At 43.8% G+C, this 14,880-nt stretch overlaps 1 protein-coding gene across 10 annotated transcripts; it reads right to left on the reverse strand.

The window, feature by feature from the left end:
• Window positions 1–12: 12 nt before the first annotated feature.
• On the reverse strand, window positions 13–14,855 carry MTNAP1 (mitochondrial nucleoid associated protein 1). Of its 10 annotated transcripts, none has more exons than XM_064369369.1 (6): window positions 14,522–14,574; window positions 13,906–14,010; window positions 10,270–11,798; window positions 5,987–6,094; window positions 5,362–5,469; window positions 13–1,094 (listed from the first exon to the last, which is right to left on the reverse strand). In XM_064369369.1, exons 3-6 carry the CDS (start codon window positions 11,789–11,791, stop codon window positions 994–996), a joined length of 1,839 nt encoding a protein of 612 aa, XP_064225439.1. In that variant the 5' UTR covers window positions 11,792–11,798; window positions 13,906–14,010; window positions 14,522–14,574; the 3' UTR covers window positions 13–993. The 10 variants fall into 10 exon arrangements, with proteins under 10 accessions (XP_064225439.1, XP_064225442.1, XP_064225441.1 ...); XM_064369372.1 differs by lacking the exons at window positions 13–1,094; window positions 14,522–14,574 and adding exons at window positions 2,698–3,584; window positions 14,786–14,855; XM_064369371.1 differs by lacking the exon at window positions 13–1,094 and adding an exon at window positions 2,698–3,584 and having other exon boundaries at window positions 14,555–14,608.
• Window positions 14,856–14,880: the final 25 nt, after the last annotated feature.

Consider the following 14,880-nt stretch of genomic DNA (forward strand, 5'->3'; position numbering starts at 1 on the left):
GTGTTAGAGGTATTCTTTTTTTTTTCCCTTGGCTCTGTTAAGAGATGAGCAGTCATCCTGCCTCACACCTGAAGTGTACTGGATTCTGCAGGTAGCAGTCTCGTCCACTATTCGTTTTGAAGAATCTTGTCCTTCTGGATGAAGCTTTTAATCTGGTGATCACATATGTGATTGGAACTGGCTGTGCAAATGAACTTACAGGAATTTTGCATGTATGAATGAAACACGTATCCTCACAAGGCAAGTTTACATCAGTATTGCACACTAGAGCTGTGAGGTATACTCCCTGATCATGCTGGGTTTGTTATCTAAATCTCAGAAAAGAATCAACTGGCTATCAGATTACCTCGACAATGCTCTTAAACTATTCTGAACATTATGAGATTCTTGAAGGATTTGATAAAACATCTTCGATTATTTTCTCAACCTAGATGGCAGCAATGAGCAGAGAGGGAAGCCTTTCCCTGCATTACTGTGTCGACATTTACCAGTAACTCCAGAATGTGGAGATGTGTCCAATGGCTTCTTGAAAGTTACCCACACTACTTTATTTGTGGATTCTCAGTATGTAATTCAAAGAAGTCAGTTGAGAGTTTTTGTTTCCTACTGTATGTGAGTTAGAATTCTTGGTACTTACCAATGATTAATACAGATCTCACCTTTGTCTTAAACTTGGCGATATGAGGCAGATATCTTTTTAGGACTGATGGATCATTAAATAGTTCTATTCTCATTAAGGAACTTATTTTCAGGGATATAAAATACTGAGACTAAGTTCAACTTTTTCGTTATGTTTTAGCATTCTGATTATGACAAGTGATACTAGTTTATAGCAGTGGTACAAATGTTCTTGATAAAAACCCTGACGGCTGACAAGCTATCCCTTTATGCTAATACTACACTTAGGTGTCATGTGGCAATTCAGTGGGCAACGCCGGGCACAAAGGCACTAGAGACAAGTCACAAAAGGCTTCTCCTACTTAAATGCGCTTCCTAATCCAAACATGCTTTTGAGCGGCGCTCCCCAGTCGTCTTTGCCACGCCAACACACGGAGGTGCCGTACTCTTCCAGGGCAGGGGTCGGCACAGTTTTTCTGTAAAGGCCAGAGAGTAAATTTTCAGCTTTTCAGGGCATATGGTTTCTGTCGCGACTACTCGACTTTGCTGTTGTTGTAGTGTGAAACAGCCATGGACTCCACCTAACCAAATGAGCAGGGCTTGTTTTTTTGTACAAAGGCAAGGCAGTGGGCTGGCTTTGTTCTGTGGGCCACGGTGGTCGGCTGCCCCTGCTCCAGGGAACTGGGTGGACTGGGAAGGAGGATATTGCTGAAGGTCATTCTCTACCTTCTCACCTCCAGAGTTCCTGGTCTTGAGTAAGGACACATGGGGAGGTGTGGAGAAAATCGTCAAGCATCTCTCCTAAAGAGCATTCAAGGAATGGGCACAAAGCTCTGTCGGCAGGGAAGACTGTTCTAGGTTCCAATGAAGTTCTTAGTAATATTAAAATAAACTGAATATAGAACTCTCTCCCTCAATTATAACTTTTTTTCCTTATGGGAAATTCTAGAATACAGGGATATATTGCTGAATACCTTTTCCTTAACTATGAGAATTTGTTGCAGAATTACATTACTCCCACTAGGGATGGAAAGGAGGAGGGGTTTGGGAATAGAAAAGGTAGGTAAATAGTAGATCCAGCATTCCAGCTTTGAGAAGAGAGAGACACAACATACAAGTCACACATGCTGGCGTGGAACAGCACCCTGGCTTTCCTGTAGTTCTGGGGATTTTTGAGACAAGGTTTCATTTCCATCACCCAGGCTGGAATGCAACGGCACAATCTCAGCTCACTGCAGCCTCCACCTCCTGGGCTCAAGTGATTCTCCTGCCTCAGCCTCCTGAGTAGCTGGGACCAGGCGTGTGCCACTAAGCTCGGCTACATTTCACCTTTTTTTTTTTTTTTTTTTTTTTTCTGTAGAGATGGATTTCACCACGTTGCACAGGCTGGTCTTGAACTCCTGGGCTCAAGTGATCTGCCCACCTTGGCCTCCCAAAGTGCTGGGATTACAGGTGTGAACCACTGCACCTGGCATTCCCATAGTTTTAAGAGAGCTGGGACATAAGAGGAACTAACCGCATGTATTTTGGCATGAGTATACTACAAGCAAGGCTGAGACAGGGGTGTGTGTGTGTGTGATATAACTAACCCTCTACATTAGAAAGGAGGTTGGGGAAACACTTATCCATTGATGCTGCCTAAATTTCCTCAAGCTCTTTCTACCTGTAAGTATCCAAGTTACTCTCTATAGGCCAAGCAAAAATCAAAAAATTAAGACACTGAAGGCCAGGTGCAGTGGCTCACACCTGTAATCCCAGCACTTTGAGAGGCTGACGCTGGTGGATCACCTGAGGTCAGGAGTTCGAGACCACCCTGACCAACATGGAGAAACCCCGTCTCTACTAAAAATACAAAATTAGCCTGGTGTTGTGGTGCATGCCTGTAACCTCAGCTACTTGGGAGGCTGAGGTGAGAGAATCGCTTGAACCCAGGAGGCGGAGGTTGTGGTGAGCCGAGATCGTGCCACTGCACTCCAGCCTGGGCAACAAGAGTGAAACTGCATCTAAAAAAAAAAAAAATATATATATATATATACACACACACACACACATATGTGTATATATGTGTATACATATATATATGTGTGTATATATGTATGTGTATATATATATAGAGAGAGAAATATATATATATTTTTTAAAAATTAGACACTGAATAGTTTGATAAGATGAAGAGACACAGAAAATCCACCAGCCAAAAACAACCCTAACAAACTGAGAGGAACTTCTCAGTAATGCACAGAAACTCTTAAGAAGGGATAGGGGTAGGATTTTTAAAAGCTTCCAGGAAGAGATGATAAATTAACCACCTGTTCACTACTATACTCAATTAAGATGTATAAAATGTGATTTGACATTAAATTTAGTGTGCTACTATAAAAATCAGCTTAAAACATATTGTAAGGTTTTTTCATAGGCTTACCTACAACTGAAATGCCCATCCTTAGCTCTTGTGTTTCTCACACCTACCAAGATCTGGTCAAGGGCCCCAAAGAACCTAAGGGGAAGGGCCCGATGTGGGCTCATTTTCTGCCAATTCAGATACTTTCCTGTATCAACATGTAGGTAGAAGTCTGGTATCATATAGATGAATGGTAATGAGATATTAGCTTTTTATTGAGAAATAACTTCTCAGTTTTAATGATGAACTTTGTCATCGTCACATCTCCTTGAATAATAACTTTATGATTAAACAAAACTAGTTTTTCTCTAATTCTCAGTTGCTCTTGACGGCAAGCCAAGAACATCCAGATAGAACCAGATCTGTCTACGTTAATAATACATTTACTTCCTATATCATTTAGATTCCAACAATTTTATTTTTTTCACTCCCTCTCCCTGTCCCAAATATCGTACGTTTTTCAATTGTTAAGTATGTACTGCAGTCGTCTCCACCGTGCGCCCTTTGCTGTTCCGGGGCTTTAAGTGATGTCCAGGTCAACACTACTTACGCCAGCGCTGCAGCTCTTTGGATAAACAGAGACAAATGTAAGGATCCAAGAGGCCACTTCCAATGACTGCTGCTATCTCTTGCCTCTACAGATCATTCTGTTCTATTTTTGTTTTATAAGTTTGGAAATAGAGTATTACGCACAGTGGAAGTTGGTTTCACTTTCTTCAGTCTATTTACTCATGCCAGGTATCAAACAATCCCTATCAGATTGGTAAAACCTCTTTTCTCTGTGGAGAAATGACTCTTGGTTTTGGGCCTCTCCATTTATGCAGGATGATCAGAAAGGGATTTCTTTTCCTTACCCACGGCCAGGTGTCTGGTACAGGGGATGGCGGCGAGGCCATCCCAGCCAGCATGCAGGAGTGTGCTGCGGCCCTGTTCCTGCTGTCGGACCTACCCACTACTCACTAGGCACCAATTTCATCAAATCCCAATGAGAATCAGATTTTGGTTTTTTTTCTGGAGATAGAGTTTCACTCGTCACCCAGGCTAGAGTGCAGTGGTGCGATCTCAGCTTACTGTAACCTCCACCTCTTGAGTTCAAGCAATTCTCCTGCCTCAGCCTCCCGAGTACCTGGGATCACAGATGCCCGCCACCATGCCCAGCTAATTTTTATATTTTGAGTAGAGACAGGGTTTCACCACGTTGGCCAGGCTGGTCTTGAACTCCTGACTTCAGGTAATCTACCCACCTTGGCCTCCCAAAGTGCTGGGATTACAGGTGTGAGCCACCGAGCCCAGCCCCAAAATACTGGTTTTTGACTGTACAAAAACCAGCACAAAAATGAATTGTACAAAAATACTGATATTTTTGATACCCACTCATAATGTCTTTTTAACTATAAGGATATATTTTTATAATATAATACTTTAAGAAACAAACAAGGATATCTTAAAAGAGAAATGAAATTAAGGTATTTTCCTTCTGGTTAAGACTCAGTGCAAGTTGAAACTCGGAACCATAATGGCACTTTGTTTTTTAAGTGTTCAAAGTAGGTTAACTGAGATAGCAGTAAGACTTAGACACATTGGTAAGTGACAGCTGTATTCTATTACTCCTCCTCTCTTTTGTGGTATAAAGGTGTTTGATTTCAATGCCAAAGAGGTGCTCTTAGGCACCAAGGAAAAGCACATTCCCTTGTAGCAGGGAAACAGTTCTTAGGTACCTGACCTTTTAGCAGGGAAGGAAAAAAGCTAGAAAGGCTGGGTGCAGTGGCTTATGCCTGTAATCCCAGCCCTTTGGGAAGCTGAGACAGGTGGATCACCTGAGGTCAGGATTTCAAGACCAGCCTGACCAACATGGAGAAACCCATCTCTACTAAAAATACAAAATTAGCCAGGCGTGGTGGTGTGTGTCTCTAATTCCAGCTACTTGGGAGGCTGAGGCAGGAGAAATCACTTGAATCCGGGAAGTGGAGGTTGCAGTGAGCTGAGATCGTGCCACTGCACTCCAGTCTGGGCGATAAGAGTGATACTCCGTCTCAAAAATAAATAAATAAATAAAAAGCCAGAAAAAACCCTAGCAGCTATAAGGAAGAAAAAGACAAGACAAATAAGTGACAAGATGAAACGGAGGACAAGGGCAATTATATAAATTCTAGTCAAATCTTATACAGGCTGTTACAACCAAACCTCTAATAAAACCCCTGAGCCCCCAGGTAATAGCTCATTCAGCAGGGCATGTCAGATACTGCAAAACTGTAAAAGGGAAAGCAATTGAGAGAATCCCTCGGAAGTCCTCATAATGGAATGGGACCTGTTATTTAGGCTGGAAATATAGAAAGGCTTACTCAGATGCCTGAAACTCCAGCTACAACACAGGATGAAGTACCCAGTGAAGAGCATCGTGATGCTGCCCACTCCACTCTTCCTTATGGTGGTGTTGCACCTGATCCAGCCTGTTCAGAAGGAAACACGGCTTGTTACAGCGCCCGGAACTAGCGTCAGTATCCGCGAGTCATTCAAGTTTTCCCAGTTAGCTTGGGTGATGGAACTGTAATTCAGAGAATTTACATGCACATATTTTTAACACATAACAGCTAACTAACATCAAGGAACTGTAATTTGACTAGATTCAAATTAGTTACTCTTGTTTTAGGAGCTTGGCTAAAATCTTTAGTGGGAAGAGGCTAATGCAACTGGTTAACTTGAAGTTTAGAGTCCTTCGGGCTTTGGAAGGAGGCGCAATCGATGTGAGCAAGGGAAAGCGGGGGGTAGGTATTAAATACAAGCTGTGGCACACATGGTAGTTGTTACTAGTTTCGATGCTTTCAGTGATGTCAAACTCCAAAATGAAAACAGACATTTTAACATTTTTTTCTTCTCCTCTTGAACCTTGCTACAACAGCCTAAAGAGAAACTTTTCCAACTGCCTGGAACCAGCAAGAGAATGCAACAGTTAAACTCCAGCCTCACCTTTTTGTACAGCTCCCAAGAACCTCATTAGAGAGAAGCTGGAGGTTGTAAGTCCGGTAGGGGGTTCCAAATTCCTCATATGAGTCGAGCTTCTTTCCAACAAAGAAACTACGGTTCCAAACAAAAGTCACTGTCATTGTTTACCAAAGTGTACCCCCTTCCCCAACATCCAGTGCCGAAGGTTCCAGGGCTAAGCCTAAGGAAAAGCATATTCTAAACAGGTGCATTAAAGATTTCTGCTTTGAACTGCAGCTGAGTGTTGAAAGTCAAATCAATTCCAGGTTGAAAAGGTTTTTCAAAAGGCTAAGGGAAATCCCCTGAAAATCAGGACCTCTACTTATTTTTAGTCTGATGAGTACCCTGGCCAGGTGATTCGTGTGCATGTGCTTCATGAAATGAGTCTTTTACATCATCTTTTTTTTTTTTTTTTTTTTTTTTTTGAGACAGAGTCTTGCTGTTGCCCAGGCTGGAGTGCAGTGGCTTGATCTCAGCTCAGAGTGCAACCTCTGCCTTCTGGGTTCAAACGATTTTCCTGCCTCAGCCTCCCAAGTAGCTGGGATTACAGGCATGTGCTATCACACCAAGCTAATTTTTGTATTTTTAGTAGAGACACAGTTTCACCATGTTGGCCAGGCTGGTCTCAAACTCCTGACCTCATGTGATCTGCCCACCCCAGCCTCCCAAAGTGCTGAGATTACAGGCTTGAGCCACTGCGCCTGGCCTCTTTTACATCTTCTATGACCTGCTAAACGTTTTAGCCAAAAGCATGACTTTCTACTATGATAAATGACTGCAACTTGTCCACAGTCAACATGCCTGTTCTATTACCCTGTCGCTATTACTGGCCAGCATCATTTCCTATTTATGTTCAGTACATGAATAACTTAAGCAGAACCAGAAAAGAGGGCTTAGCCTCCTTACTACGTTTCTCCTGCACATGGCTTTCTCCATGTTTAATGCTAGGTAATCTCTACGACTGGCAGTTCTCTAGTCTTGGTTTCGTTAGTCAGGATAAACAGTAAATTAAACACCGATTAACAGGTTTAGCAAGTATAGTAACCGTTGCTGTGGATGTTAAAAATACCCAAATGATCATTAAAGAACAATGAAAAGAATTATGTTGGCTTCCAGGGAATTGCACAGAAGATAATTATCTTGCAAGGTGAAGGTTAGTCCCTTTAAAAAAAAGTCCATTCATCTTGGAAAAAATTTGAGGAAAAAGATGCAGAGACAACTTCCTGAAAATTGCGACCATGTTGTCAGCAGTGTCAGGAACACATGGTTCCCTGACCTCGCCCTGCTTTCTCCAGTTGGGTGAGCCTACTGGCCTGTCCTGATTAAGCTAACAGTTAATTCAGTCACTGTTTAGCTCACTGGCCCTGCCTTTCAGTATCAAAGGAGTTGGCTTCCTGAGAAGGGCAATGACTTATCAAAGGTCTTGCCTGAGTGAGAAAGGGTATATAGCCTATTCTCTTGTGCAGATTCCAGTAAAACTCAACTCTAATAATTTGCAGACTTTGGAGATAGCCATTGCAAAGCTTTTCAGGAGCCAATTTTTAGAGTCTCACTCTGTCACCCAGGCTGAAGTGCAATGGGGTGGTCTCGGCTCACTGCAACCTCTGCCTCCCGGGTTCAAGTGATTCTCTTGCCTCAGCCTCCCCAGTAGCTGGGATTACAGGCTCATGCCAACACACCTGGCTAATTTTTGTATTTTTAGTAGAGATGGTGTTTCACTGTGTTGGCCAGGCTGGTCTCGAACTCCTGACCTCGTGATCCACCTGCCTCGGCCTCCTGAAGAGCTGGGATTACAGGCGTGAGCCACCGTGCCCAGCCAGCACTACCTTTTAATCCCTGTAGACTGGTGTGGCCTTGAAGTCCTTGGCCAATGGAGGGATCAGGGCTTGACATGATCCTAGGGTCTCTCTCCTCTGATATCTTCTGTTTGTTTGGTGGTAACATCAGAGTCTGAATACTGATCCCGGATCCAACTTCAATAGTTTTTCAATTTATAATAGAAGTAGAGGCCCTATGATGATTATACCTTATTTACCGTCTGATATAGAAGTACTGAACTAAGCACAGCATTTATTAGTTACAGACTATAAGCAATAAAATGAAATAAAATAGTTTCTCACCACTATTTGGAAGGAACTTACTGAAGAAAAAAAATTGTATTTCCCCGCCTACATTCTATCTCATAACGTTGCTAATTTAATATTTTAAGTTACTGTATCTTATTACTATATTCTTCGAACCGAACAGTGAAATGGATCAGTAACATAGCAAACAAGGTATTGACTTCTATCTGTGGTCTTTAAACTCTGAGATAACAGGGCGGGACAGTGGTGTCACCTCAGAGCTGTTACGAGGATTAAATGAGATAATGGAATGCATGTAGCATAATGATAGTCAAACGTCAGGTCCCTCCCTTTTCCCCTCTAATATGAAAAGTGCTTATCAAGGACACTAAAAAGATAGTACAGAAAATACAGAAGTACTTCAGCTTGCTAGAGTGATTTATCATGGGGCGAGTGTGTGCATTTGCAATTGAACAACACACAGAAAAGTATGGCACTATAACAAACGTGGTTTTAGTTATGGTGTATTTTCTACAACATGGTTTAGTGGAAAGGATTAAACTAGGCCTCAGGAAACTAGTTTCTCCTTGCAGCTCTGCTATTTATTGGCAACACAAACTTGGACAAATGACTTATTCGCTTTGTGCCTGTTTCATCAACAGCAAAATAGGGATAAATTCATTCTGCCCACCTCTCAAAGTTGTGCGGCCAAAATAAAAAAAATACATGCCGGGCACAGTGGCTCAGACCTATAATCCCAGCATTTTGGGAGGGCAAGGCGAGTGAATCACCTGAGGTCAGGAGTTCGAGACCAGCCTGACCAACATGATGAAACCCCATCTCTACTAAAAAACAAAAATTAGACGGGTGTGGTGGTGCATGCCTGTAATCCCAGCTACTCGGGAGGCTGAGGCAGGAGAACTGCTTGAACCCGGGAGGTGGAGGTTGCAGTGAGTCAAGATCACGCCACTGTACTCTAGTCTGGGTGACAAAGTGAGACTCCATCTCAAAAAATAAAAATAAAAAGGCACTCTGAAAACCACAAAGCAACACAAATGTTAATATCATTAAATGTGTTTATTATAGAGAAGGGGCTTGACTTTGTGACTGCAAGTTTGTACAAAAAGGTCTAGACATTAGGCCTGTTTATAAAAGGCAGTTAAAGAAAATGTAGCTTTGGGCTGGGTGCGGTGGCTCACACCTATAAACCCAACACTTTGGGAGGCCGAGGTGGGTAGGTCACAAGGTCAAGAGATTAAGACAATCCTGGCCAACATGGTGAGACCCTGTCTCTACTAAAACTACAAAAATTAGCTGGGTGTGGTGGGGTGCGCCTGCAGTCCCATCTACTGGGGGAGCTGAGACAGGAGAATCACCTGAATCCAGGAGGCGGAGGTTGCAGTGAGCCGAGATCACACCACTGCACTCTATCCTGGCAACAGAGCGAGACTCCGTTTCAAAAAAAAAAGTAGCTTTGGACTAGCAATGCTCTGCTCTTAGTACACATCCATTTTGAGACCAGGCAAATAGAGGTTTAGTGACTATGAGATCATTTGCCAAATCTTTTCCTGAGCCTCCACTTCCACTTACCTGCCTTGCCTGCCCTCTTACCTGGTTAGTTTTACCTGCATCCTTCTTTGCTACTCTAAATGCCTAGATGTTGAAATTGCCCATAAACCTAGAACCTATTTCTTGTACAACCTGGTCCTGACTGGATTCTGAACACAGTGCTTATTCTATTCTTTCTTTCAACTGCTTTCAGTATCGCCAGCCTACTGCCAACTAGTGCAACGTTAACTAGTGCAACCTTCAACACTTGAGGGAGAGAAACAGAGGGATAAACCACGACTCTGACCCCTAAAGCAAGAAGTAATGTTTTTAAGACTTTTTTTTTTTAAGATAGGGTCTCACTCCCATTGCCCAGGCTGCAGTGAAGTGACACATACATGGCTCACTGTAGCCCTGACTTCCCTGGGCTCAGGTGATTCCTCCACTTTAGCTTCCTGACCAAAATGCTTAGATTACAGGCATCAGCCACTACACCCAGCCTCTTTCAAGACAATATTTTATGTGCAGTCCACTGGCGTGCCTAGGTGAAAATAAGCTAAATGATTGAAAATGTTAGTATTTTGACCCTTATAAATTCAAATGGTAAAGAGAGCATTTTGGATGGGACAGATGGCCCTTGAAAATAAGCTTGTTTACCTTGTGAGAGTGTTTCCGCCTGTGGACTGGTAAGTTGTGGCTTCTGGGACACTGCATTCCAATACTGAGGCTTCCCTGGCAACACCCCTAGTCCAAGGTAACCAGGATAGAGCTCTGGAAACCACTCCAGCCCCATGCAGCTAGGAATGGTCTTCCTGCCAGCAGCTGCAGCATGATTGGTGAAGGGGCTCTGAGGAGTGTGATGCTGGGTTGAATGTAAAGGGCTCTGGTACCCAATGTGTGATGCTTGGAACTGACTGACTGATTTGGGCTCCAGAGACACCTGTCCCTCAGGACTCTCCATTAATGCCTTGACACCAGGGACACGATTATGACTCCAGGCTTCTGCTTTCTCTTCTTGAAGAAATTTTGTTGCTAGAGAAGCAAGACTTTGACCACTTGGCTGCGATACAGAATGAAACTCGTAAGTTGTCTCCCTTGGAATGAACAAACTTAAATGTGGTCCTTCACCTTGAGACTTCTTTCCTGTGGCTGGATCATTGGTGCTGAAGTTCTCAGAGCCATGGCTCAAGGCAGTCCATTCCCGCTTTTCTGTTGCGGACACACTTTTCTCTGCATTTCTTTTGCTCCCACACGTCTCTACTCCAAGCGTAAGTCCTTTCTCTTGGTTCTCCGTGACTTGGATTTTACCTAATGAGCTCATTTTAAGGCTTAAAATGAGTGATTCTGTGTTCTTTTCTGGAGTCTCAGTGACTCGAACATCAGCCGGGACTCCTGAGAGGTGATCCCTGCCCTTGGAATCTCTCTCATTGCTTGACAATGATGTTCTTACCCTTTTAACCCCATCACCGACATTCTTCGGAGAACTATGACAATCACCAGTGGGTCCGTCTAGTAATTTTACTAGAAGTTCCTGTCTTTGGGGATCAATTTTGTCCAATTGCAGATCACAAGAGGTAGTTGTTTGTATATTATTAGGTAGAGTCGAGGAATATTTTCTATCTTGATTTGACAAAGAAGGTTCTATTGAGCCAACCAGTAAAGATGCTCCAGCTTCTGAAGGATGACGTCGACTTTCTCCTGATTTAGGCAGATCTTTGGCAAGTTCTCTTTTAGGAGAGGTGTTCTCTGCTGCATAAAACTGAGCCTTGGTTTCTTCTTGGAAAGCAGTCTTCGGCTTAGTATTTTTTGGCATTTTGAAGGATGGTTGGGTTGGATTCTTGCCGTCTTTATCTGCCTCTGTAGTAGTCGCTCTTTGCAAACCAACAGCAGGTGGTGGAAAAGACTTCACTGTCTGTTCTGGTTTGTCCATCATCAACGTAGAATTTCTTTCTTCATTCTCTGTCTCTAACTCTTTCCCTTTAGCTTTAATTACAACAACTTTGATTGGCCCTTTCATTTTTTTAGCATGTGGGAGTGAAGCAGGTTTGGACTGATAAACTTTTTGTTCGGTAGGTATGGTTGGTCCTATCATCTTACAGTATGGCAAGTGGGATTTTAATCGTTTAAATGGCTTCTTACAATAAGGGCACACTTCCATTCTGGATGGATTATCACTCATCCTATTCCTGAAAAAGGTAAATGTCAGATTATAAGGAGCACATAGTTTGTAAATATTAATATTTTACTTATGTGTTGGATCTTTTAAATTCATTTGGAACAAGCTAGATGTTTGCTACTTAAGGTTACAGGAAGTCAACTAGACATTACATGAGTATGAAAAATTGTTTTAAAACCTCTAAATATATTATTCAAGGACAGAATGGTAAAGAATAAAAAACTCAGGTTATTTATTTATTTTGAAGACAGAGTCTTTCTCTGTCACCCAAGCTGGAGTGCAGTGGCACAATCTCAGCTCACTACAACCTCCACCTCCCAGGTTTAAGCAATTCGCTTGCCTCAGCCTCCCAAGTAGCTGGGACCACAGGGGCACGCCACCACATGTAGCTAATGTTTTGTATTTTAGTAGAGACAGGGCCATGTTGCCCAGGCTGATCTTGAACTCCTGAGCTCAGGCAATCTGTCCACCTCAGCCTCTCAAAGTGCTGGGATTACAGGCATGAGTCACCACGCCCTGCCAAAGATTATTGATTACAGCAGAGGTTTCCAAAGTGATATATGGAAGATTCACTGGGGTGTAAGAAGAAAATATGAGAACTCCCACAATCTAAGAATGACAAATGAAGCTCTACTAACATTTAATTAGTAATATGCATATATATACACAGAAACATATAAAAAGTATGTATAATGCACAAATATATACATGGTAAGGACACAGTCCTGTTTTTTATAGTTATAGTACAATAGATTGTTGGCAAATTTGTTTAGTTTGACATCTTTGTTAAATATATACCATGTAAAAATTTTTAAAAAACATTTATACCATTTCATATGTACCCTTCTGTTAGAGTCCAGAAAGAAAATGTTTAATTCCAAAGTTTAGTTGAAAGTTATTTCCTTTCTATATTTCTTATTCTCTCTGTAAAGTTCCAGAGGGCAAGAAACATACCTAGCCTGTGCACAGCTGTATGTAAAAACCTAGCACTGAGCTGGCATACAATATTTATTGAATGAATTCTTTCTCTAGATATAAACGTTTAAATATTATTCAGTACTACAACTGATAATATCTTCTAACCACCAAAGAGATTAAAAAGGGTGACTGAGGCCGGGCGCGGTGGCTCACGCCTGTAATCCCAGCACTTTGGGAGGCCGAGGCGGGTGGATCACGAGGTCAAGAGATCGAGACCAACCTGGTCAACATGGTGAAACCCCGTCTCTACTAAAAAAAAAAAAAAATACAAAAAAAATTAGCTGGGCATGGTGGCGCGTGCCTATAATCCCAGCTACTCAGGTGGCTGAGGCAGGAGAATTGCCTGAACCCAGGAGGCGGAGGTCGCGGTGAGCCGAGATCGCGCCATTGCACTCCAGCCTGGGTAACAAGAGCGAAACTCCGTCTCAAAAAAAAAAAAAAAGGTGACTGAAACACTGAAACCACTTACAAAATACACCCAATCCTGACCAATGCATTCATTAAAGCAACAAACCCATCTTACCCTGTACAAAGTCATTCAAAACAAAACTGTTTTCTGTCAATAGATTACAGTAATCATTCTTACTTTGTTGTTGTTTGTTTGTTTGAGATGGAGTCTTGCTCTGTCGCTCAGGCTGGAGTGCAGTGGCACAATCTCGGCTCACTGAAACCTCTGCCTCCCCGGTTCAAGCGGTTCTCCTGCCTCAGCCTCCCAAGTAGCTGGGATTACAGATGCATGCCACTACGCCCGGCTAATTTTAGTATTTTTAGTAGAGACGGGGTTTCACCATGTTGGCCAGGCTGGTCTCGAACTCCTGACCTCAAGTGATCCACCCGCCTCAGCCTCCCAAAGTGCTGAGATTACAGGCGTGAGCCACTGCGCCCGGCCTGCTGGGATTACAGGCGTGAGCCATCATTCTTTGGGTACACATAGACAACACGATGAAAGCCATAGACCGTTTGTTTACAAAACTATACAAAAAACGAAGCCAGTCCATGGACCTTTGGCTAACAAGGTTAGAAAGGGCTCGACACCTGCTAGACGTTTCTGCCTCTAATCCACCTCACACTCAATCCTACTTGAAAGATCTCTGTACATTCTCACGGTAACGTCTATACGTGGGTGTCTGTTTTCTTACCCGAGCTCTTCTAGGAGGATGCTAGTTTTGCGAGTACTTCTCCCGGATGCCCATGCTTCCCGATCACCGTTCCCGGGTGTGGCGGAATGAAACCTGAATGTCAGCCTGTGTAAGACACGATCAGACAGGTGACTCGGCAGCACGCACAGTGAGTAAATGCGGCAAGATATCAAACCAAATACAAACACAGGTTCCGGAAAACAGAGAGTTAAGAGCCCCCCCCCCCCCGCCCGCCCCAGCGCTAGCCTCCGGGCTCAAGGAGGACCTCTTGGTTCCTTTAATCCTCACCCTCACCTCCAGCGCTCTCCAGCCGCTTTTCCCTCCTCCGGCCGCGCTACCAGCCTGCCCACCTCCCCGCACTCTTCCTTCCCCAGAAAGCTGTTTCGATTCTGCCTAGCGGAGTGGATGGGGTCGGCCCGGCAGCTCCTGGGTCAGGGGCCGGCGTTCCCGCAGCCCCACCGAGGGGTCCAGAGTCCCTCCTGCGGTTTCGGGAAGACCTTCCGCCGGCCCCAGCACCCAATACCCGATACCCTCCCCCGGCACCCTATGCCCTCCCTTCTCCGCTCAGGACAGTTTCCCCCAGACTTAGAACGTGGGCCTCGGAAGGCGACCTCACCCTTGGAAGCTCACCACAGAGAACAGTCCTCACCTCGGAAGACGTGAAATTGGTGGCCCAGACAAGAAACCCCCCAGGGTATCCCCCCAGCGCTTGCCCAACCCCCGGCCAGAGCCCCGCGTCAGGCCATCTGCACCACTGCCTAATGGGTCCGCCTATTTTTAAAAACATATTACCTCACATGGATTCAACTCAAATACTTGTGTGATATTATTATGACATAACTTAATTTATTTGAAACCTGGGCTGACTTTTATACCCTACCCTCCGTTGGCTGTGAACAGGCGAACGCTTCGGCCACCCTCAGAGAGGTCCTTTCTCCCAGATGCTCCGAGTCGCTCCTCCCGCTCCGAGCCCGC

Source organism: Aotus nancymaae, unplaced genomic scaffold (assembly GCF_030222135.1).
Source record: "Aotus nancymaae isolate 86718 unplaced genomic scaffold, 86718_ANA_hifiasm-v0.15.2.pri h1tg000089l, whole genome shotgun sequence".
Lineage (NCBI taxonomy): Eukaryota > Metazoa > Chordata > Mammalia > Primates > Aotidae > Aotus > Aotus nancymaae.

Excerpts from the sequence above, each read along its gene's own strand:
- MTNAP1 (XM_064369366.1), bottom strand. The coding sequence starts at position 11,791 with ATGAGTGATAATCCATCCAGAATGGAAGTGTGCCCTTATTGTAAGAAG. Across the intron at positions 6,095-10,269 it reads GGCGGAAACACTCTCACAAG|TTTCTTTGTTGGAAAGAAGC; the intron begins GTAAACAAGCTT and ends TTGGAACCGTAG. Across the intron at positions 5,470-5,986 it reads CTTGGGAGCTGTACAAAAAG|GCTGGATCAGGTGCAACACC; the intron begins GTGAGGCTGGAG and ends CCTTCTGAACAG.